Source organism: Myotis lucifugus, unplaced genomic scaffold (genome assembly GCF_000147115.1).
Source record: "Myotis lucifugus unplaced genomic scaffold, Myoluc2.0 scaffold_3, whole genome shotgun sequence".
Taxonomy (NCBI): Eukaryota; Metazoa; Chordata; class Mammalia; order Chiroptera; family Vespertilionidae; genus Myotis; species Myotis lucifugus.
The window spans coordinates 21,477,955-21,502,212 of NW_005871051.1; the positions used below are offsets into that span (position 1 = coordinate 21,477,955).

The 24,258-nt window shown below is 38.6% G+C and overlaps 1 protein-coding gene and 1 non-coding gene across 6 annotated transcripts in view; one reads left to right on the plus strand and one right to left on the minus strand.

Annotated features, from left to right (window-relative positions):
• Positions 1-918: 918 nt before the first annotated feature.
• ACSL3 (acyl-CoA synthetase long chain family member 3) overlaps positions 919-24,258 on the plus strand; it is a 39,504-nt gene continuing 16,164 nt past the window's right edge. For 2 of the 5 annotated variants that reach the window (XR_002831497.1, XM_023761796.1), the window contains exons 1-5: positions 920-939; positions 11,638-12,055; positions 19,572-19,749; positions 21,149-21,258; positions 22,105-22,243. Coding sequence is in view for 4 of the 5 variants with exons in the window: in XM_023761796.1 (XP_023617564.1) it covers positions 11,678-12,055; positions 19,572-19,749; positions 21,149-21,258; positions 22,105-22,243 (805 nt within the window). In the remaining variant the exon portion in view is untranslated. Of the gene's footprint in view, positions 940-11,637; positions 12,056-18,241; positions 18,302-19,571; positions 19,750-21,148; positions 21,259-22,104; positions 22,244-24,258 lie in introns of those variants that run through there. The other 3 variants (XM_023761805.1, XM_006082576.3, XM_014463135.2) reach the window with 3 other exon arrangements.
• Positions 23,003-23,123, minus strand: LOC111828136. The gene has a single exon (XR_002831924.1). It is a non-coding gene; the product is annotated as a small nucleolar RNA SNORA68 (small nucleolar RNA).

Here is a 24,258-nt window from a genome sequence, read left to right on the forward strand (position 1 = left end):
TCAAATGCCTTGCTTAAAAACCTGTCTCACTGTATCTACAACATGTTTCTATATTCCATTTGCATTTCTAAATCCCCCCATATTTCCTGTCTTTCAACTATGTCAAGGTACTTGTGATTTCTCCTTCTGTGCTCTTTCATGGCTCTCTGTGTGAGGCAGGAGTGGAGGGAGGAATTGGAGCACACAGGGATCCATTTAGCTCTGTCTGTGGGACCAAGGAGTACTTCACGTAGAGGCTGCAGCTGAGTCTTGAAGTTCAAGGTTACTTTGACAATCGGTGTAGCTCCTGGGCAAGTATGCACTAATTCTTGTAGATGTTTTCTTCTAGATAGACTTTGGGATTCATGTATCAAGTACTCATACAAAACAAACAACCAAGTCCTAGTAAGATTTTGTGATTGGGATTGTATTTGGTTTAGAGGTTAATTTTGGTGAATTATATTTATCCTTTCTACCCAGGAACTAGTCTGTCTTTCCATATTTGAAGGTCTTTTAGTTTTTTTTCCTGTAGCTATGTATATATGTATGCATGTATGAGTATATATATATGTGTGTGTGTATATATAATACACATAATGTTTAAGGTGTGTATATTAAATGTTTAAAGTTCCTTTGTTATTGTGACTAAGAAATTTTTCCTTTTCGTTTTCCAATTACAAATTTTTATCATGTACTTAATATCAAGATATCTTAGTGAATTCTCCCTTTAGTTGGATAGTTTTCTCCCTCTAGTTGGTTCTTTTGAGTTTTTCTTTTCTTGTCAGCCAATTATCTGTAAACAACGATGATTTTGTGTCCTTTTTTCCAATATTCATACCCCTCATATTTTTTTCTCATCATTGCATTGGCTTCTGTGACTGCTGCATCGGTGGTACACTGTAGCCTTCCAGGCCAGCATCTTCAAGTCCCTCTGCTGGGTCTTCACATCACCTCCTCTGTGTGTGTCAAATCTCCCTTTACCTCCATCTTGTAAGGACACTTGTGATGACATTTAGGGCCCACCAGATAATCCAAAATTGCTTCCTCATATTCACACCTACAAAGACACTTTTCCCAAAAAAGGCAACATTTCTAGGTTCTACGGATTGGGGTCCTGATACCTTTGGGGTCATTTATCAACCTACTATAGTACTTAGTGTTGTCTTGAATTGCCCTGTTCTTGAATATCTCTGTATTTTTATAGATACTGTTATTACTGCATATAGTTCCCTCTCCTTGATTCCTTGGCCAGAAATATATGGATCCAGTCAACTCATCATGGTCAAGCTTTTGTGACTTTCTCCCCCGCCTCCTAGACAGAGGACTGCATTTGCCTGTCTGTTTTCTTAATATAGTCTATGTACTTCTCCAGTAGCTTTTGACATGGGAATAAGGTGTTATGGCAAAGTGACACAGGTAACTTTCTCATAATTTCCCTTGATTTGAGCAGATACCCAGTCTGTTTGTCTCTAGAACCTGACCTTTCAGTAAGCGTACACAGTTGAATTGACTTTGGTATTTATCGGCCGGGTGTAAGACATAAGATAAAAGAAAAATATTAGTATACATAGTTTTGTATGAACAACAAAATTTTAAGTACTATTAAAACATACATTGTATATTATAGTTTACGTAGAGTGCTTTCACCTGCTTTCCTTGTTTGCTCCTAAAGGGAGTTTTATTTGGTATTTATCATCACCCCAGTTTTACAGTGAACCTGAAGCTGGGGTGTTTAGGGACTTGTCCCATATTACATGATGAGTAAGTGGAGGTGGGGCAGCATCAGACCCAGAACTTACTGGCAGGGTTCTAAAAGGAGCAAGCTTATTGAACATTTTTTTTATATGCAGTTAAACCAGTGTTGCAACAAATAGTACCTTCAGTAGATCATATAAAGCATTTAAATAAAACAAGTACCTGTCGGCTTTGAAACAGCATGAAACAGAACTTTGTACCCATCCAGCTATACTGATAACTAGCATTCACAATGCCTTTGTGTTTTCCCAAAGTCCTTTATATCTACTGCATTTCATTTTTATCCTCACTATAAATTTTGTGTATTAGATCAATGGTGACATATGTGGAAATAAAGTACAGGAATGCTATTTCAAAGACAAAGACCAAACTTGACTAGTGGTGGGACTCAGGCTTCAATTTGTTGGCTTACTCCATGAGATTATTGATTGTAGGGTGACCAGCTCATCCCTGTTTGCCTGGGACTTTCCTGGTTTTAATGCTGAAAATTTTGTGTCCTAGGAAAACTCCTCAGTCCCAGGCAAATTGGAATGGTTGGTCATTCTAATTACGTCTCACATGTGGTGGTGGACTGGACATGGGAATAGATTTACCATATATAAAATACAAGGCACTCATTTAAATCTGAATTCCAGTGAACATCAAGTAATTTTTCAGTATATGAGTAAATGTCAAATACTGCATGGGATACATGTACTTTAATGTTTGTTCATTGTTTATCTGAAATTCAAATTTAACTAGGCATCTTGTATTTTTATTTGTTAAGTCTGGTAGTCCTAAGAGCGAAGGGAAATTTTGGTGTGTAAAAGTGGACCTAGATGCTTTTTAATGGACGACCTTAGTCTTTACACATTTGTCTACTTGAGGAAGCACCATCTGGCAGTTTCTTTTTCTGGGGTACGGCTCTTGTCCTTTCAGTTGTGTGGGCAGGATAGATGCCAGAGGTCAGGATGAAGATAAGAAACTAGATTTGCCTACTGCATTAAAACCTGTGTGTGTGTGCGCGTGCGCGTGCGAGCTTCTGTTTGAAGCAGTTCTTTTTTTGTCGGGAAACCCAATCCAGATCTGAACCCATTTCATCTTTGTTGGATAAGTCTGTGAAAGATCACCCATAGTGTTTTTAGACTGTATGTTAAAAAGTATGTTTGTTGTTGTTAAGATAGTACATTGACAATGATTCAAAATGGAAAGGAAGTCAAGGCTTCACCCAGCCTCTTGCACCCATCGTTCATTCACCCTCTATGGTGACCATCTGGTCAGTTGGAAAATGAACTTTTGAAATGGACCTTAGAAATCTCATAGAGTGGTTTTTGCTTTTTTTTTTTTTAAAGCAGGGGAACTTTTTCTCCCTCCCTCAAAATTTGTGTGTGTGGAAAAGTACCTTCTACTGAAGAAAGAAATGGGTTCTTAGGGTTATTTAAATCTTCATTGTTGATGATTGCCACTATTACAAATTGATTTGGGAGTCCTAGGCATCAGTAGAATATAATCTTAAAAAGAGATTTAGCTGAATTCCATCAACATTAATGGTGAGCAAATTAAGATTTAGTTACTTGTATAAGGTCTCACAATAATTAGTAGCAGAGACTAGTGTCTGTGTATGCATGTATGCTTCAGCATGTATGTATTATAATTCCTATTCTGTGTCAACCTGAAAGTGTATAAGTTTTCTTGACCATTTTCTGTTTCCTATTTGATTTTGTGCCAAGACCTAGAGTTTTTTGTTGTTGTTTTGTTTTAAGAACATCTGGCTTAGACTTTATCTGGAAAAGGAAGATGGAATAAATGTAGATTTAAAAAAAAAAGTGTCTGCTCCTGGCTGGGTGGCTCAGTTGATTGGAGTGTCATCGCATGCACCGAAAGATTGTAGGTTCAATTCCCAGTCAGGGCACATACCTAGGATGTGGGTTCCATTTGGATAGGGTGTTCATAGGAGGTGGGTTCCATTTGGATAGGGGCATTCATAGGAGGTGGCCTATTGATGTTGCTCTCTCACATCAATGTTTCTTTCTCTGTTTCTCTGTTTCCCCACCTCCCTCCCCCTTCCTCTCTCTCTCAAAATCAATGGACATATCTTCGGGTGAGGTTTAAAAAAATGGATCAGGGTTATGGAAGTCCTGGGGATTGTATTTGTGGTTCAAGAAAACTTTTCAAGAGTCCTATTGTTATTATAATAAAAGGATTAAAAAAGCTTACAGTAGATAACTGAAGATTATGGAAAGATAGTTGGTTCTATTCAGCTGCTTTTCAATTCTTTTTAAAAAAATAATATATATATATATACACATATATATGTGTATATATATATATTGATTTTTTTATAGAGAGAAAGTGAGAGGGAGAGTCAGAAAATCGATGAGAGAGAAACATCGATCAGCTGCCTCCTGCATACTTCCTACTGGGTATGTGCCAGCAACCGAGGTACATGCCCTTGACCGGAATGGAACCTGGGACCCTTCAGTTCACGGGCCGATGCTCTATCCACTGAGCCAAACTGGTTAGGGCTGCTTTTCAATTCTTAATCTAAATATATCCATGGCAAAGACTTTCTGGTTTTCCTTTTCTTCCCTTTCTCCCTCCCAATATATGTCCTTAGGGCCAAAGTTTTATTTTCTGAAGTTAGAATAAATAAAAGTTTACTAGCTTATTTATTTATTTATTTATTTATTGTTTTATTGCTTAAAGTATTACAAAGAGTATTACATATGTCTCCTTTTTTTCCCCGCCCTTGACAATCCCCTGGCCTCCCCTAATTTAATAGCTTTCTTAAAAAGAAAAAGACCAAACTATTATTTTTTCATCAAATTTTCTAGTTGTGAACTGATGAACTGAAAATTTATCTAATCCAGATGGTGCTATGACTCAATTCTCTAATAATGTCTTTAACTGATGTTCTGGTCCAGAATTTTTTGACCTTGTTATTTGTTGTGTAGAGAAAGTACTTACATGCATTAATGATCTTGATTTTCAGCTGTACAGTCTAATTTCATTCATAGAGAAGTGACTGTTGAGTGTTTCGAGTTGAAATCTTCAAGGTTGTTAAAGATTGTGTTAGTAGGGTTTTAGAAAGGATAAAAAATCCTTTGTTTTTCCTTTAGTATAAGGGAGAGTGAGATCCACTGTATTATGTAGTACACTGTATTATATTGAACTTAGGCAAATAACAATATTGCAATGAAAATAGTACTCACTGAGAGTTTCCAAATTCTGGTGGGATCAAGTGGGGAGAAAAAGATAAATGTTTCAATTCTGCTTACAAAGATATAATTTACCAGATTGCTCTAAGTCATAGGTAGCTTAAGAGAAAAGGTTTCCTTATATATGGAATATGAAAGATTAAAGAACCAGTACTATTTCAAATAAAAACTCATAAAATTATAATCCTCAGAGATTCATTGTCTTGTTATTAAGCCTTATTGGTCTTAATCTTACTGTTAGAAGTTTTATGAATCCAGTTTTTCATAGAGTTCTGCAAATTTTCACCCAGTTCAAAGGTATGATCTTAAAACTTATCAGAAACCTGTATTTTAGAGTATCAGAGTCCTCTTCATGAATCTCTGCAAAAAAGTATGAGTAATATGACGACTCTGTAAATGACAGGTTAAAGATCTCTGATTACATTGCAGTTGGCAAAGAAATTTGCTTTTTTTCTACAACACAGTATTTTCAGATAACAACTAGAATTACAAGTGAAAACATCAGGACATTGTAGATTCTTTAGAATTTTATATAATTTCTGGAAAATTCATTTTAACACTATGTGCATATAAGTACAATATAATTATTTCTTATTAGACAAAAGTTTTTGTGTAATTTAGCATATCAAATAGATCTAATTAATTTTATTTCCTCCTTTTATAAAGAGAGATGTCCTTTGAAATTTCTCAGGGATCTTTCTGAAAAAATTTCAAAGTTATTTTCAGCTTAAGAAAAAGACAGTTCAATGTGGGAAGGCGGGGGGGCGGGGTGGGTTGGTGAGGGGGTAAGAGATCAACCAAAGGACTTGTATGCATGCATATGAGCATAACCAGTGGACACGGGGGCAGGGGGAGTTGAGGGCATGTGCTGGGGGTTGGGGATGGCCGGGGAGAGATCAATGGGGGGAAAAGGAGACTTATGTAATACATTAAACAATAAAAAACTTAAATAAATAAAAAAAAGACATTTTAGCCTTATCTGGTTGCTCAGTGATTAGAGCATTGTCCCACAGACTGAACCGTCACTGGTTTAATTCTAGTGGTTCAAGGGCAAATCCTCGGTTGCTGCCTTGGTCAGGGTGCATGTGGGAGGCAACCAAGGGATGTGTCTTTCTCACATTGATGTTTCTCTCTGTCTCTCCCCCTCCCTTCCACTCTCTCTAAAAATCAATGGAAAAAGATATCTTCGAGTTATGATTAACAAAAAGAAAAAGACAGTTTAATTTTGTATGTATAGGAAGTTTACCAAAAACACCAGGAGTTTTAAAACTCGGTCAAATAGGATCATAGGCTGTGAAACAATATTTAGTTATCTACTTAATCATGGTGACAAAGACTTTACAGGCAAATACAGAAAGTTAAATAGTTATAAGTAAAATTTAGCTCTTTTAATATTAAGACTTGGTTTACATAAACAATAAAAAACCTGATGATAATAGAGCACAGGAAATGATTTTAATAAAACAAAACCTTTGCTTTTTCTTTATGAATTCTTATTAAAAAGCATACAGGGAAACTTTGTCCTTTTAATAGAGAAAGAACTAAACTCCAATTATGTATCAGCTATTTTTGATATTTAAATTCACTTATTTAATTAAATTTATTTAAATCTTATTGACCACCCATAAAATTTTTTCCCCAAGATTTCCTTTCCACAAACCTTCTACAGCTTGTCCCTTTTAGTTTGTTTCATCTTATTCAGAAGAACTTTTTTTTCTTTTTAGGGCAAACCATTTTAATTTTCTTAAAAATGCATTTGCTTGTATTAAAACTTTCACTGAAAACACATTCTATATTTATTAGAATTCTTAACCCTTAGAAACTTTAATTTCTAATGACAACTAAAAAGTAAGCAATAGCATTCTTTATATTGTTAAGTTTATGAATACACTTAAAATGTTTTTATTTTTATTTTTTTTTTTAAAAAGAGAGGAAGGGAGAGGGTCAGAGAGAGAGAAAAATATAAATGTGAGATAGAAACATCAGTCAGCTGCCTCCTGCATGCCCCCTACCAAGAATCTAGCATGCAAACTGGGCACGTGCCCTGACCAGAATAGAACTGGTGACCTTGTGGTGCATGGCTTGATGCTCAACCAACTGAACCACACTTGCCAAGGCTGTGTGTGTTTTAAATACTGCTAGGTTGTTTCAGTGGACTCTGGATATTGCAGTCTTTTGCATACTTGTGAAACTGTTGGATGAAAATTGGTATGGCTTCATTTTAATCTCAGTTGCAAGTTAAGGAGAACATATTGTCTATATGTATTAGCCATCTGCATTTCTTCTTTTTTGGCCTCTCTGTACATAATTCTTTGCCCAGTTTTCCTTTCTGTTTGTTGCTTGATTTTTTTAATTTTTAGGAGCTCCACATATTTTATCATGTGTTATTTTTTTCTGAGTCTTGTTTTCCTTTGGATTTTTCAAATGGTTTCATTGGAGAAATGTTAAATCTTTAAAATTTATGTGGAAGAATAAGCCTGTAAGAAATAATAGGAACATTTTGAAGAATAATGATAATGAGGGTCTTACCAGATATTTAAAGCAGTAAGTTCTCAAGCATTAGTGTACATAAAAATTACATGCATGCCATTTAAAAACATGCTACCACTAGAGTTTTGTGAGGTGAGGAAGGAGAGAGACATATCTGAGGAATCATCATTTTAAAGATTCTCTAATGTAATTCTGATACAATTGGTTGACACACCGCTGCAAATGTACTACATTTGGAATAGTATGGTGTTAGCAAAGCAGTTGACAGATCCAAGAAATGGAATAGTGTCCAGAAACAGATCCAAGTGTAAGTGGGAATTTACTGAAGGTGACATTTTGGCTAACAGAAAAGGGTGGCTTATTGAATAAATGGCTTCAGGCAGTTCATCTGAAAGAAAAGGTTAGCTTTCTCCCTTACACAATATAGATAAGTAAACTATATTGATTGAAGATCTAAATGTAAAAATTATGCAAATACTATGAAAAATATAGGTGACCATATGTGGCGAGCCGGCATGGCCATGGCATACTCAGCCCCAGGGTGCCTTATGTGCCATGCCATCTCAGCCTGGTTCAGTGACCCTGAGAGGGGGCGGTGAAGGATGGAGAAAAGACAGACAAGAGAATGAGCTGTGTCTGGGTGGGATGCTGCTCCCGGATGGAGAGACAGCGCCATGGACTACAAGCCGTGTCTTTATTTTTTAGCCAGATTCCACGAGACAAAGTAAGGGCATGGTCAAGATGTTTACAACATTCTCGTGGGTTTCAATCCTACTAAATTACATGCATCTGAACTCTGTTAAGCCCATATTACTCAGGCACGTAGGGCCATGTGTTCGGACCATAGGTTCAAGCTCACAACTACAGCTGTTGGCTATAATTGTGCTGGGAGGGCCCTACCCTCCAAGCTGGGGCTTGCACGTGGCAATGAGAGGACTGTGCCCTCTCATCAGTCCAAGACTTGAACCTGTCCAAACACTGTAGCGGCTCCCCACAACCATACGTTTAGCCTGGGATGGAGGAGGCCTTCTTAACTAGATTGGGAACATGAAGGAAAAGATGAACAGATTTTCCAGTCTTTCACTGCTGCTGTGCTAATTCGTGACTATTTCCTTCAGAACAGAAGATCTTCACTATATTAAGCAAAAAGATTTCAGTTGTTGGGAAGGGCTGGAGGAACAGCTGCCACCGTTGCCATCTTCTGGGCCATCAGGCAGTGGGCATTGATCACAGCTGCTGGCTCCATGTCACACCACCCTGGCCTCCTGATCTAGGAGTAAAGGATTATCTCAGCTATTTTTAAATCTAATGTCCTTGCCTCCAGTTTCCGCTACCTTCAGGTTAGCTATCCTCTGTATACACTTACTTTCTAAAACTATGCATTTGTGTACACTGGAATACAAACTAAGTTCCTTCCCAGCCTCAGAGGCCATAACAATTTGACCTTTACAATTTGGGGCCTTAAACACCTGCTCTCATTTCCTCCTCATCCTCACCCTGTTCTACTGGGGTGGCTGATTGTTTCTTGAGCACCTCCTGCTTTTGGTGCTCTTTCAAATTTTGTAGTGTTATCTCTTCAAAATCTCCATTTTCTCTCCTCCTTCCCCTCAGCCTTTAAGATCATAAGTTGCTATTTGGTTTAAGAAGACTCAGAAAATTCCAGAACTAGCTTCTACCTTTCACTGTACTCTTCCTGAGGTGTTTACACTTAGTAGTGATCAGTACTTAGTTTTATAGTTTTAGGTCTTATATGATCTATTTTGAGTTAATTTTCTGTATGGTATAAGATAGGGGTCTATCTTTGTTGTTTTACATCTAGCTATCCAGTTGTTTCAGCACCATCTGTTGAAAAGACTGTTCTTTCACTATTTAATTATCTTGTCATGTTGTTGCAAATCGATTGTTCATGATATAAGGGTTTATTTTGGACCCTCAGTTCTATTCCATTGACCTATATTGTCTGTTCTTTTGCTGGTGCCAGACTGTCTTGATTATTACTGCTTTATAGTAAGTTTTGAATTCAGCTTTGTCCTTTTTCAAGATTAAATTTTGACTCTTCAGGCTATTTTGAATTTCCATGTGAATTTCAGGATTAGTTTACAGATTTCTGTATAAAGGCTAGCAAAGATTTTGATAAGGGTTGTGTTGAATCTACAACAATTTGAGGAATGTAGCCATTTTAACAATATTGTCTTACGATCCTTAAACAGGATGTTTTTCTATTTATTTACGTCTTTAGTATCTTTAAACAATATTTGGTTTTCACAGCACAAATTTTGTGCTTTTTGTTATATCTAATCCTAAGTATCGTAAATGTAATTCTTTTCTTCATATTCTGAATGTTCATTGCTAGTGCACAGAAATACAATTAATTTTTGTATACTCATCTTACATCCTGCAACCTTTGCTGAACTCTTTGTTGTATTAGTTTTTTAGTGGGTTACTTAGGATTTTCTTTTTATTTGGGGGGGCATTTTAAAACCTTTTTTATTATAAAGAAAACCATACAGGAAAGTAGAGTAGTATATTGAGTCTCCATATACTCACCATTTAAGTTAAATAAGTATTAATATTTTGCTATATTTGATTTACATTCTTTAACTGAAATGTTGTGATATAAAATTACAGACATGAGTTTTTTACCCTGAAGTAGTTCATTATGCATCTCTACTTTGCCATCTTGACCAGAAGTCCCCTAGAATTTTCTATACATTACAATCATGTTATCTGTAGATAAAAATGGGTTTTTTTTAATCACAAGATTATCTTATAATTCAAAATGCAAACATACAAAATTAAATTTCATGAGATAACATCATTCTCCTGGATGCCTAAGGTGCATCTGTTCTTTGCAGCCCTGATGCCTGGAAGTGGCAGGACCTTTGTTTTCATTGTGCCATTTCCTTTACAGAAACCTTCAGTGGTTCCTCATGCCCTTTATGGCAAAACCCCAGGTTCTCTGGACTCAGTCTCCAAAGTACTACTCAATACATTGTCAGGAAACAGTGCCGCATGGTGAGCAGAGCTTTGGTCAGTTGGGAGTTTTGGCTTCTCACCAGCTGTGCGTGGGCAGATTTGGAGGTGTCCTTGTCTTGTAAAACTGCAGAGTTAGACTTTTGATTTTTTAAGCATCATGTCCTTTCGTTCTTTGAACATATTTATTATAATAGCTGTTCTGATGTTTTGTCTGCAAAAATCAGACATTTGGGCCCTCTGAAGGACGATTTGTTGCCTGCTTTCCCCATATGTGTATATGGATCATACTTTCCTGTTTATTTGCATGTCATGTAACTTTGACTTAAATTGGCTATTTTACATGCTTTATAGCAATTTTGAATTCTGATTCTGAATTCTGATTCCCTCCTCCCCTTTTCTGCAGCTTCTTGTGGTGGTGGTGTTTGCTTGTTTATTTGTTTAATAACTTGGCTGGCCTATTTCAGAGAAGTCGATCTTTTCTATAGTGTGCATCCTGTTGCTCCGTAGAGGGCACAGCCGATCCTGGATGCAACATACAGTGTATCATCGATCTACCTCTCCTAAAGATTGTGTAGGATTCATGAGGAAAGGGACCAAGACTTCTGTTCACTGTTGCATTCCTTGTACTTAGAGTAGCATCTCAGTAAATCTGATGAATGCAATGCATAAAATGACCAAAGTTTACTGCCTTCTTGCTTCACAGCTTAACCTGTCTAAATTGAAAAGTATCTATGGGAAGTGAATTTCATGTTTGCTAACTCCAGTTGCTTTTTGCTGCCTAGAGTGAGAGAGTGGGAGCTCCTTGGGAAAGAATGCAGAGACTAACAGGAGTTCCTCTGGGCCAGGAGAGGAGGCTATGCTGAATATGCAAAGTGCTGCCATCCTAATGTAAAGAGACTGAAGAACAGGAAATGGGTACAATTTTGGTCTCCAATTCATTTGTAGGTCTTCTGGCTTGCTCCCTCCAGGCCACTGGGAAATGTTTGTGGATACTGGGGGTTAGTTTGGAAAAGCTGCATTTTTACAGAATGGTGTGAAAACTTTTCTGTGGCAACTCCATTGTTAGTAGATACAGTACAGATGAGTCTCACAGATATCAAACATGGGTAGGACTTGTCTGCTGCCAGTGCACTAGCTGCTGCTTGATGGGGAAAAAAAATAATTTGCCTATTAATATGAAGAATTTTTCTTTAAAGTTATTTAAAATGATTTTGAACTAATTTCTTTCTCTTCCTTCTAGATTCTTATGGAAATCTGTTACTTCTACATTTTGAGCACTTATGAATAACCACGTATCTTCAAAACCATCAACCATGAAGCTAAAACAGACTATCCACCCCATTCTTTTATATTTAATACATTTTATCATATCACTTTATACTATTTTAACATACATTCCATATTATTTTTTGTCTGAGTCAAGACAAGAAAAATCAAACCAAATTAAAGCAAAGCCTGTAAATTCAAAACCTGAGTCTGCATACAGATCTGTTAACAGTGTGGATGGCTTGGCCTCAGTATTATACCCTGGCTGTGATACACTAGATAAAGTTTTTATGTATGCAAAAAACAAATTTAAGGACAAAAGACTCTTGGGAACACGTGAAGTTTTAAATGAGGAAGATGAAATACAACCAAATGGAAAAATTTTTAAAAAGGTAAGGTGATCTTTCGTTGCCTTTGAATTTTCTCTGCATAAGATGAACTTTTAGAAGTGGTGGCAAGGGACAAGACTGGCCTACTTCTATCGGATTTGCTGACATGGCAGGAGAAACAGGGTAGGAAGGGGGCTAGACTGTGTTCTAACCTCTTTGTAGTCGCCAGCACCGATTTGTCCTGAATTTTCACTAAGACATTAAGAACTCTTGCTGGTGTGGGGCACTTCTGCACCTGCATGTCTACCAAGGTTTGGGATAGAATGTCTAGGGCAGTTTTGGGTATGAAACCCTAAACTCCTGGCAGTTCCAGAAGCACCTGTGTGTGCTTGAGATTGCTCTAGGTTTTAGGGTGGCACCTGCTGTCTGTGGCACCTGATTTGAACGCAGCTTCCATTGGACACTTATCATGTCTTGTCCTTGGGTTGTGGCAGTTGCATGGATTTTAAGAATTTCTTTCCACAAATAGAGAAGAACCTGCCATTATTGATTTGAAGCAGGGGATACGACATCCTAGAGGCAGTATAACATAGTGGTTAAGAATCTGGATTCTAGATCCAGAGTACAGGTTTAAATCTCAGCTTTTTCACTTACTAGCTATATGACTTTGGAAAACTTATTTAGCAAATTTGCCTCAGCTTCTTTATTTGCAATATGGAGATAATGATCATGGCTGGTATTTATCAGCATTTCTTTGAGCAAGGCTGTTGTAAGAGCTTTACATATATCAACCTAGGTAAAACTTACAATAGCTCTATGAGTTAGTGTTATCAGACTTACTTTAGATGACAACAGGGAGGCACAAATAGGTTGAGTAACCTACCCAAGGACATTACAGCTAGCAAGGGGTGAAGCCAGAACTGGAACCCAGGCTGTCTTGCTTTATTTGCGATTCATCAAACTTTTCCAGAAGTCTTTAAATAAACTCTGGTACAGAAATCCTATTATATTTCCTTGTTTGAAATTAGGCTCATTAGAAAGTGAATTAATTTTTAGGTTTTGTAGATAATGGATGAGGCGGATATTTTCTGTTAGCCTTCCTCAATGGGAAAGGGTGCTGTGCTAGGGCTGCTTTCTGTTGGTCTGAGTGGCAGCTGTGGGCAGGTCTGCAGACTGGACAGTGGGTGTTTCCACTGCACGTTAAACAAGCTAGGCTTTTCTCTCCCTCTTCGTCTCCTACATGCACCCATTGTATTGCAGCAGGAACAGTGAAAAGGGGACGACCATTTACAGCTGATGTAAGAGTGGGGTTGTGTAGGCCATGTGGCTTCTACTCAGAGGGCTTGCCAGCAGGGAGTGCAGACGTATTTTTTGATGAAGTGTGCCTTCATTTCATAGTTTCCATATTTGAAGACAATCTTTAATTAGGCGAAGAGAGCTAATGAGGTAGCAATATCTAAATGTTTCCTCTCCGTTTTGAGGGGCTGAGCTTTGGGAATTAACCCTAGAGTGTTTGAATTAATCTGATATGTTTGAAGCAAAGATACTCCACCTTTATTTCCAATTAATGATCTGAAGCTTTGTTTCCATCTTATCCTAAAAGTATATGAGCTACAAGGAGGGAGGTAAGTGGAAGAAAGCAGGCAGTGTGATGATTCTGCTCTAACTATACCCACAATAAGGTGGGCATCAGTGTCACCAAGACAGGCCTTTTTCTAGGGGGCACAAGTAGAAAGACAGAAGCAAAGAAGCAGAGGCTTGGCAAGCTCTTTCAGGACTGTTGTCTTACATTTTAAATGTCATATGGTTTTATGAGGCTGTCACAGAGCTAAGCACCTGGAATGTGTCAGCATCTCCTGATTGCAGCCTCCCCAGCACCAAGTGCATTGTTCCAGCATATTTTGAAATGAAGAACTGTGAAACTGTTGGTCTGCAGAGCATCTCTAAAGTACATGTACCTGAAATAGAACAAAGTTGCAAATAACAGAAAAGAGCACAAGGCTGGTTCAGACATGGTGATCTAACCACCAACAACACTACATTTTTTTCTTATATTTTATACACATTAGAGAGAAGAAAACAAGGAATTATATAATTAGAGTGCTTACAGAGAGATTTCACTATGACATTCCCTCTAAATTATCCAAAAAGATAACAGAAGTCCTTATTTTTGTTCTTGGGGTTGACTTTGCTTTCTCTTCCTCGTCCTCAATGCCTACTGGTCTCATTTCTTGCTGCAGTCACATTTTTTACCCTGTTTACATAGTGCATGATACTCATTTTCTGAGTTACAGGACATTAACATTGTAATTAATCTATGCAGTGGTTCATCTCTTGGTCAGGGTTTGTGGTTTGGTTATTACATTACTCTCCCCGACCAGAACTCTTGGTTCATCTTTCCATACTTGTTCCCCTCTGTCAGCCCCTTTGTTGAAGGTACTATCCGGACCAAATGGCTCAAGGGAAAAAAGCAGGAGTCTGGTTTTCCCCCTGCTCACAGCCCTCCCCCCTCTTTAAAACTGGCCTTGTGCTTTGTTCAGGAACATATGAGATTAGATATTTGATAATGCTAATAATGAGGCTCTCTTATCTCAAAAGAAAACAAAAATAAATTATTCTAATCCCTATTCTAATCCACTCACACAGCAGCTGAGGCAGTCTTCTATGAGCAGCTCACCTTCCCTCTACCCAGTCACATCCCAGCTCCCTTCTCTAGTGCAGGCAAAACAGTGTCATTTAGTACTTGGGTCCTGGGATGAGGTTGCCTGGGTCAGATTCTCATCCTGTTACTAATAGCTGTGTGATTTTGAGGAAGTTAATATTTTCTCTATGCCTCAGTCCTCTCATATGTAAAATAGCGATAATAATAGTAGCTATGTCTAGAGTTAGCGTAAGAGTTGAGTAAGCTAATTCTTGCAGTACACTTAGCACCTAGCAAACGTTAGTAAAAATTGGCTGCCTTCCTCAATATCATCACCATGATGATTACCAACCATCCAGATTGTTTGAATATTTGCACTTTCTCTACCTCCCTCCCCATAATCTATATATATAAAAGGCTAATATGCTAAGTGTCCCTCTGACTGCCCAACCGGTTGCTATGGCACACACTGACCACCAGGGGGCAGATGCTCAATGCAGGAGCTGCTGTGATGTGCACTGGCCATTGGCAAAGAAATGGCACCTCGGACCTGGTGCCAACAAAGCAACACTCGGCTTCCCCCAAGTGGGACACAGGCCCTGCCACCAACTCAGAGCGACAGCCCACCAAATTGCAGCCAACATTGCCGAGACCCCATGGCGCAAAATGCGACCCACAGCCCAGCCTGGCCCAGAAACGGTGGCTGTGGGCGCCAGGTAATGTCATCACGTAGCAACGCCTGGCTTCCTGTCCCCACCGACTAGCCTCCTTGCAATTTCTTCAGCTCAGGAACACGACTTGCTTTATAGCCAGGTACAAACATTTTACACTTTAACCAAATGTCGGTGAAGCATTTTCCTGTGCCTTATCCCATTTGATCCTCACAGAAGCCCTGGAGTAGGTAGACAGGAGACTCGGTAGAATCCTATTTTTATTAGCCGGAAAACGGAGATTTAGAAAGTTTAGAAACTGGACCCGACTGAAAAGAAGTAAGAAATGGTGGACCTTGAAAATGATTTCAGGTTTTGTCACTGCGCAGAATATAATCAAACACTGATGCAGTTAAATATTTTACCCTTTGTTCTCCTTGCATGATCTACAATAATAATCTGCTTCGTGTTATTTACTGCTGTGTTGCTGACAATTACCTGAAAGAGAAGTTGGGGTGCTTCACTGGGCTGGAAAAAGTTTAGCTAAGTCAGAAAGCAGTTCTAATTATGCAAGTTTATTCTATATTTATAAAAGGCTAAGTTGACTCGCACATGTGCGATACATATAAAGCTCTCGCTGGCGCCAATCGCACGCATGTTTCGATTTGTCATTGTTGATCGTGAGTTTGGTTGACACTTCTATTATAGAGAAAGGGCGAATAGTGACATTAAAATATTTCTTCTAATTAATTTCCTTTTAATGTGCACAAGTTTGTGCACCAGGGACAAACTTGGTGCACCAGGGACAAACTTGGATAAACTCTAGTTTGTTTATAACGATCTTTGCTTGCAGAGAGAAAGGTTAAATGAAGCCAGCTGTACTTTGCCAAGGAGGCAGGAAAGTACATAATTTTGAAATATTTCTTTTCTAAATGGTTATAGTAAAAAAAAGTCCTGGTGCCTATAGGGGTTAGCCTCTCAGTGACCTGGAATTTGATCTTAATATACTGTCTCATTCTTCAGGTTCCTGAATGGTTATTTATGTGCTTTTATAGAATGTTCTGTATGTTATCTTTATTTATTTTTATTGTTTTCTTTGAGATAAGGGAGCCTCATTATTAGCATTATCAAACATATAATCTCATATGTTCCTGAACAAAGTAAATTAAGTTCTTGTGTTCCAGGCAGTGCTAGTGTGAATGATAACATTCATATTTACACGTGTATATCATACCTATCATGGAATAAAAATCCAGCCAATTAAATGTGAGGGAGGAAAGTTACTATAAGGATAATCTTAATCTTCCCCTTAAGTTTACTGAGAAGAGGGACAGACCCAGGAAGTGCATGCTCCTTGAATTCTGTGCCCCAGGCGCCTTGCCTTATCCTAGTTCCTGCCCTGGCCCATCCAGTTTGAAGAACAGAAAGAACAAAGTTGTATTTACAGGAAGGGAGTCAGGGAGGAGGGCTGGAAATGAGCACAGGGAAACCTGCACTGCTAGGTCCCTTAGGGCCTTTAGGCCAGGTAAGGTTTTTGGACTACATTCCTACCAGACAGGGAAAACACTGGAGTATTAAACAGAGCAATAAGCTAGTTTATATAGTAAAAAACAACAACAACACTCGTTACTGTAGCGAGAATGGGTTGTAGAGGAATAAGAATGGAAGCGGGTTGCCTAGTTGGCATTCATTAGTTCAGGGGAAGAGATGGACTAGGGGTGATCAGGAATGGACATAGAAATTTGGGAAACTCTTTGAAGCACAGTCCTTGTGAGTTTGGCTTTTGTCAGGGACATTTCAGCCATTGTAACACCTGAGGGACTGCTGCGAAGAGTGTGGGTACAGATGGGTGAAGGTTATTGAACTTGGTGGTAGGTAGTTAAGGGAGTTTCTGTTTAATTTCTAATTTCTCGGTGAAGTATCATCACCTGGAAGTGGAGAAGGGTGGCAGAGGGTGAGAAAATGAAGATGCTAGGGAAGTGGGTTTGGATTTCTAGGTGGTGAGATCTATGATTCTGGATTAGCAGTTGTCAGAAGTATAGGCAGGAAATACATAAATGTAATCTCAGGCTGGGCTCACCATAGGGACAAAATTAGGGTTAGAAACTTCCAGCACAAGTCAGATAAAATTATGGGGTCCTCTAAATGTAACATTTATGGGAAAGATGACTACTAGAAGATTCAGTGTTTTAAAGAATTAAATGAAAGTCAGATTTTGATTATGCTTGCCTTAAACTCATGATTTGATTTCTGTGTTACAAAGTGGCACCATCATATGGTTTTACATAGTTGGACTATATATATGACTAGAGGCCCGGTGCATGAATTTGTGCACCAGTGGGGTCCCTCAGCCTGGCCTGCGGGATCGTGCCAAAACCGGCTCTCTGACACCCCCTGAGGTGTCCCGGATTGCAAGAGGGCGCAGTCCAGGCCAAGGGACCCCACCGGTGCATGATCGGGGCTAGGGAAGGACACGGGAGGTTGGCCAGCTGGGGAGGGACTGGTTGGCCAGCTGGGGAGGGACTGTGGGAAGGCTCCAGGGCATGTCCGACCCATCCCAATCAGCTGGACCCCAGCAGCAAGCTAACCTATCATAGTGTCTGCTCCCTGGTGATCATAGCAACTGGTCTGCTGGTCAACTGTTTGCCCCCTGGTGGTCAGTGCATGTCATAGCGAGCAGTTGAGCAGCCTTAGCATATCATTAGCATATTACGCTTTGATTGGTTGAATGGATGACTGATGACCCGGCACTTAGCATATTAGGCTTTTATCATATAGGAGGATGCCTTTTCGGAATACATATATTCTCTGACACTTAAAAGCTAGACATTTAGATTCTTGAATCTAGGAAGTAGCTAGGAGGTAGCTCATGCTTATCTTTAGAGTGTAAAATTCTTAATTGCAATCCAGTTCCTGCATGTTTTGGCCCAATTCTCATCTGTCTTCTCACCCCCACAGAGCTCCTTTTGAAGTTTTGGAGCTCCCCATGCTGAACATTCTGTGGGGGTGAAGAGCAAGGTGAGAGTTTGGGACCACTAACATTAAATAAATATTTTAAATACAGTCATGTTATCCATCAAAATAAGTATTTCTTAAGTTCATTATGGAATAGGACACTAGAGGGCAGCATTTATCCTTTTTCAATTTTTATCTTCATCTTATTTCTGAAAATCTCTTAAGTGTATGCATTTTTGAAAATGAATATGGTTTAATGGGTTTTTTTTAAAAAAATATATTTTATTGATTCTTTACAGAGAGTAAGGGAGAGAGATAGAGAGTTAGAAACATCGATGAGAGAGAAACATGGATCAGCTGCCTCCTGCACACCTCCTACTGGGGATGTGCCCGCAACCAAGGTACATGCCCTTGACCAGAATCGAACCTGGGACCCCTCAGTCTGCAGGCCGATGCTCTATCTACTGAGCCAAACTGGCTAGGGCTGGTTTGATGGTTTTAAGGTGTGTGACATATATTGATGACAAAGCCATATTTGGGAACTATATATTTTTGCAGTGAAAGGAGCTTTTACATCAGTTTGTATGTAGTTGGGGATTTATAGTCTGATCTAACTTAAAGATAAAAATATGTTAACCAGCTTTAAAAGGAGATTGTTACTAATGTCGACTCAATGTTATCTGAACTTCTGGAAAGCACAGATGAAATATTGAATGTCTGGCGGTGCCAGTGAGTATTCTGGTCCCAACCTGGTCACGGAAAGAGAGACTTGTTCACTTTGCTTATCCAGTGTCAGATACAGCCATTCAAATTGAACCGTCACAAACATTTTCTTAGCCTGGGTCTGGCCAGTTTTCTTTTTGTGTATTGTATTTTACCATCTGATAGCGAATCCAAGAATTCATAACTAAAGAAAAAATAAAATTTTGGTGTCAGTAGTACTTGATACTAGGCTAAATTTTCAGTTATTAGCCAAATCCTTTAAGTAAATGAAATCTATAAGTGAATTATTAGTATATGACCCTTGAGCCAGAAACGTGACCTTTAAGATCCTGTCAAACCTTGAATATTTTTGAAAACAAAAACAACACCTCCCCCCAAAATACAGTTAAAAATTTAGCATAAAATTTGAATTGTCATAGAAGATACCACAAAATAGCTAGTTTTTAAAACAGATTTTTCACTTGAAATCCATTTTCTTTTTGTTAAAAAATAGCTTAATTACATGCAAACATAACTTTCAGTCAAAATTTGGAACACATCCTGGCTTTCTAGAAATTAATATTTTGGTTATATTGAAAGCTATTTGTATGTTTTTTGTTTGTTTTACCAGGTTATTCTTGGACACTATAATTGGCTCTCCTATGAAGATGTCTACGTTAGAGCTTTGAATTTTGGAAATGGCTTACAGGTGTTGGGTCAGAAACCAAAGACCAACATTGCTATCTTCTGTGAAACCAGGGCCGAATGGATGATTGCTGCACAGGCGTGCTTTATGTATAACTTTCAGCGTACGTGGGCTTTCTTTTTCTTGTCTTCTGGAAGAGTCGACCTAAGTTATTGTGGGAGAGATGATACTGACTTTTATTATAAATATCTCTTATGAGTAAAATTCTGATGTTATTTTTCACTTTGCATTCAGTCAGTGGAGAACTTGTTATTAAAATTACTGATCTGTTTTTTGGAAAAGGAGCTAGTTGTGGAACAATTGGTGCAGTCACTGTAGTAAGGGGACTTGAATCTACTAATAGGGAACTATCTGGGTATAAGGAGCCATGCCTATACACTGCTATAATCTCTCAGGATTTCCCCTTTGAAGGTGGCATCATTTTGTTAGGCCACTTCTATCAGAGGTAGCAGTTGCCCTTTAAAACACTTCCAGTACTCAAATCCAGGTGCTAGACTAAATGATAGAGAATTTTTATATTGTATCTATTTGAGTGGTATTCATGAGGCCTCAGTCTGTGAGGTAGTCCTAGAAGCTTAGTTGAGAGTTATTGGTGCCAAAATGTGATGTTAAATATGGACATTGTCTTATCCTGTAGATCAGGATTAGGGAATGTCTGGCCTGCGGGCCATATCAGGCCTGAGAAATCATTGGGTCTGGTCCTGCCAAGGTATTAGGTTGATAATTTTGTATGGCCCCGAGAATGATGTTAAAACTATCCAAATGGCCCTTGGCAGGAAAAAGGTTCCCCACCCCTGTTCTAGATGAAACAGAAAAGGTACTTTTACCAGATTTCTTGCTGTAAATGCCTTCACTGTTTTTCCCCCCCTTTAAATTGTTACACTTTTTTATTTCCACAGGTTTAGGTTTATAAAGTGTTTCTTTTGAGAAGCTCTAATCATTTCTTAAAGTCACTTTAAGTCTATTGAATTAAACAGAAAGCAAATAAAAATCTACCATATTATTTAATTTCAGCATTTTTAAGATTGTTTTTCTTTAGATTTTTCTGGGATAAGCAGTACTGACACTTGTTCATGCTATTACTATAACATGTAATACCTTAAATCTGACAATGTGTTATCTTAATTGGTATATTTTTTTTTCATATTTTAGTATCAAGTAGTTAACAACTGAGATTTGACATTTTAGAAGTCAGATATGATTACTTCTAATATGACAGTCCCATAGTAACATCTGTAGGTGAAACAAAATAAAAGTAAATATTTTTAAATTTTAAAATATTGGAAACCTTGGGGGAAGTTAGGATAGAGTGAGTATGCATAATGTTAATTAGCATATTAAAAAATTTAGGAAAACAGTACATTTAGATCATAAACTATGGATCTAATGATGGAGGGTTCAGTATGCTCCCTTCTGATTCATGTCCACTTTCAAAGGCTTTACCTACATTTAGTATACCCTTGAAATGTTCAAGTATTGACTTGCCCTTATTTTCCCTATAGTTGTTACGTTGTATGCGACGCTAGGAGGTCCAGCAATTGTTCATGGACTAAATGAAACAGAGGTGACCAACATCATTACTAGTAAAGAACTCTTGCAAACAAAGTTGAAGGTGAGGACTGGAGTTTTTTTAATAACTGTCCGATACTTTTGAATTTTCAGTGTCATGAGCTCTATTGTTGATGCTTAGTTCTTTTATGATCTTTAAAATCCTTATTACCTTTATAAACTTATAGGAATATCATTTTATTCCTTTAGTAAAGAAAAAGTGGATTTCATATATACATATAACTAGTGCAAGAGAGTTAAAAAATTATTAATATTCCCTTATCTAAGGTGGAGTTTATAAACCTTTTCTTTATTGTACTCATCTATTTTCTAGTCTATTTTAAATTAAATTTTAGTTTTGAAGGGTTATTTTTAAACTAATAATTTTATTTCTGAAGCATTGATTCATTATGAGTTTTGAGAATTTTTTAAAGGGAAAAGAGACTTTATGAAACTACAGGAAAAATTGGCTTCGTTAATTTCTAGATAACTCCCTATTAAAAAATAATTTCTGGTTTAAAAAAAAATACACAAGTTTATAAATGAATGTCATTCCTCCCCCTTCCTCTGCATCTATTAGCCTCTTATTACATAAGGGGATTGGCTCCCTGCAGTTTAGACAGCCTATGTTTACCAGTACATGCCCGTTTTGTGAGGAAGTCACTTTGTTGATCAGGGTTTTACCAAAGAGCAGAGATACCAGTAAATGTGGTGCTAAAAAATAGTAATTTAAATTTCAGACCAATATTTCTTTATCTGAAAAAGGGGCATTCATACCACCCCCCTTTATTTTGAGGCAAGAAGGTAATAATTCACTGAATATGGTAAACTGCTTTTCTTGTGACCTGGACCATTTGCTAAGCTATTTCATGAAGAATAATGAACATGATGAATGCTTGTGTGTTTCCAGGATATAGTTTCTTTAGCCCCACGCCTGCGACACATCATCACTGTCGATGGTAAGCCGCCTACCTGGTCCGAGTTCCCCAAGGGCGTCATCGTGCACACCATGGCCGCAGTGCAGGCTCTGGGAGCCAAGGCGAGCACGGGTATGTCGCAGCTCCCTGTCCCTTCTGTGCGCTCTGCAGGGACCATGCTTTCCAGAATAATTTCTAGACCATCTCTCTCAGAGTAAGATCACTCTGGGTATACTTTCATCTACCCTTTCAAGAAAGGTAAAAGGAAAAATACAAGCAGTAATCTACAAACGTTCTAAAAATAGTATTTATTTGAATTTAGTTTTAAACACGTTTTACTTTATACAGTTTTTCCATTTCCTTTTTCTGGTAATTTTAGATGGTTTAAAGTTAATTTTATAAATACTGGCATTAAATTTGTCCTCTGTGGAATAATTATTTGTGAGTATTAAAAGATAGCTAAACCCAGATCCCTCCTTTTACTCTCTATTCCAACGGTACCTCTTCCAGAGGGGACATCTTTTTATCCTTCAGCTAGCACACCTAGGCACGGTGACTCCGGGATTTCCTTCTCTCAAACAGGTGTCAGAAAATGTCAGCAAGCATATTGGTGTTTAAGGATGTCATAGAAAGCTGCTTAGATGCTTGGGTGTATTTCCTTTCTAGTTGGACACTTAGTGACTAATTCAGTGTAAGCATTGGCTGAACTCTGGAATGGGGTTATGCTGACATTAATTTTGGGCAGATTGAATTTTAGGTGCTGGTGGGGCATTCAGATGGCACTGTCTAGTGAGCAGTGACTGTACAAGTCTCATACTCTGCAGTGAAGTTTGGAGTTAGGAGATTTAGAAGCCAGAAGCAGTGTGTTTCTTTGTTTTCTTCTTCTACCAGGGGTAGAGAGCCTTCCAATTCACTTTGAGGGGCACAGCTCTAGCCCCCAAAGGGGATGAGATTGCTTGCTGCCAGCACCTCCTGTTTAAACTGCTGCTACGACAGACAGCTTAGGTGCCTGGCAGTTAGGTTTTAATTAGCTGTGGAGTAGGTGAGGTCACCCATGGAGAGTGGTGCATTCAGATGCCACCCAGGATTGGTCAGAGAGGAAGGGAGAAATCGTGTCTCAGTGAGGCAGGAGTCAGCAGGACAAGGTGCACAGGACGAGCCGGATGACACAGGGAGGGCAAGGGGACCATCGACTTAGCAGATGTCACCTCAGAGAGCAAGTTCCAAGAAGTGGGATGAAGGCATGGATGTAGATTAGGGAGTGAGGACTTGAATGAGAAAAATTGTCGAAAAATGTCTGCAGGCAGGAGAGGAAGGGTTCACTTGAGAACATGTTGAAAACTTTCCCCCTGCTTACTTAGGAAGTCCACATTTAGGGTAGTTTCTGGATTAATTCAGGCAGATCATCAGTGCCACCCATGGCCCACTTCTCTTTTTCTACCCTGTCTCCTCTGTAGGATGTTGGCTGCTGTCCTTAGGCTTGTCAAATGGAGGACGTTGTCCTTAATCCAGGATTCCGAGTGTAGCCAAGTTAACTTACCACTGCGAAGCAGAGAACGTTTTTAGCAAATGTCTAGGTACCCTTGTCCATCACCCCAATTTTTAGTTGCATACCTGGGCTAGCCTTTTATCTTCCTGCCTCCTTCCTTGCCTTTCTTAAGTTAGGTAGCCACACAGCAGCCAAAGTGATCCTTGTCCAGGATGATGGACATTGCTTTCTCCCGGAGTGAAATCCTAAATCCTAGCGTACCCTCGAAGGCTCTACTTGATGTGGGCCCGACTGCTGCTTCCCCTTCCTTCCTGCCACTTTTCTCTTGCTCGCTCCTCCCCACCACACTTCCTACTGCTCTGTACTTATGCCAAGCACATTCGTACCTTAGGGCCTTTGTACCTGCTTATTTTCTCCTTAAAACAATCTCCCAGTCTCAGGGATTTCCTGGCTCTTTCTCACTTTCTTCAGGTCTTTACTAGAATATCAATTCCAGAAAGGCCTCTCCTGACTTTTTCATCTAAATGGCTTTACTTGTCTTGCTTTATTTTTCTTCATAGCTTTTATTATATGATAGATTTATATGTTAGTCTATCCCAACAGACTATATGTTCCTTATGTGCTGGGACTTGATCTATTTTCTTGACCTGTGTGATTA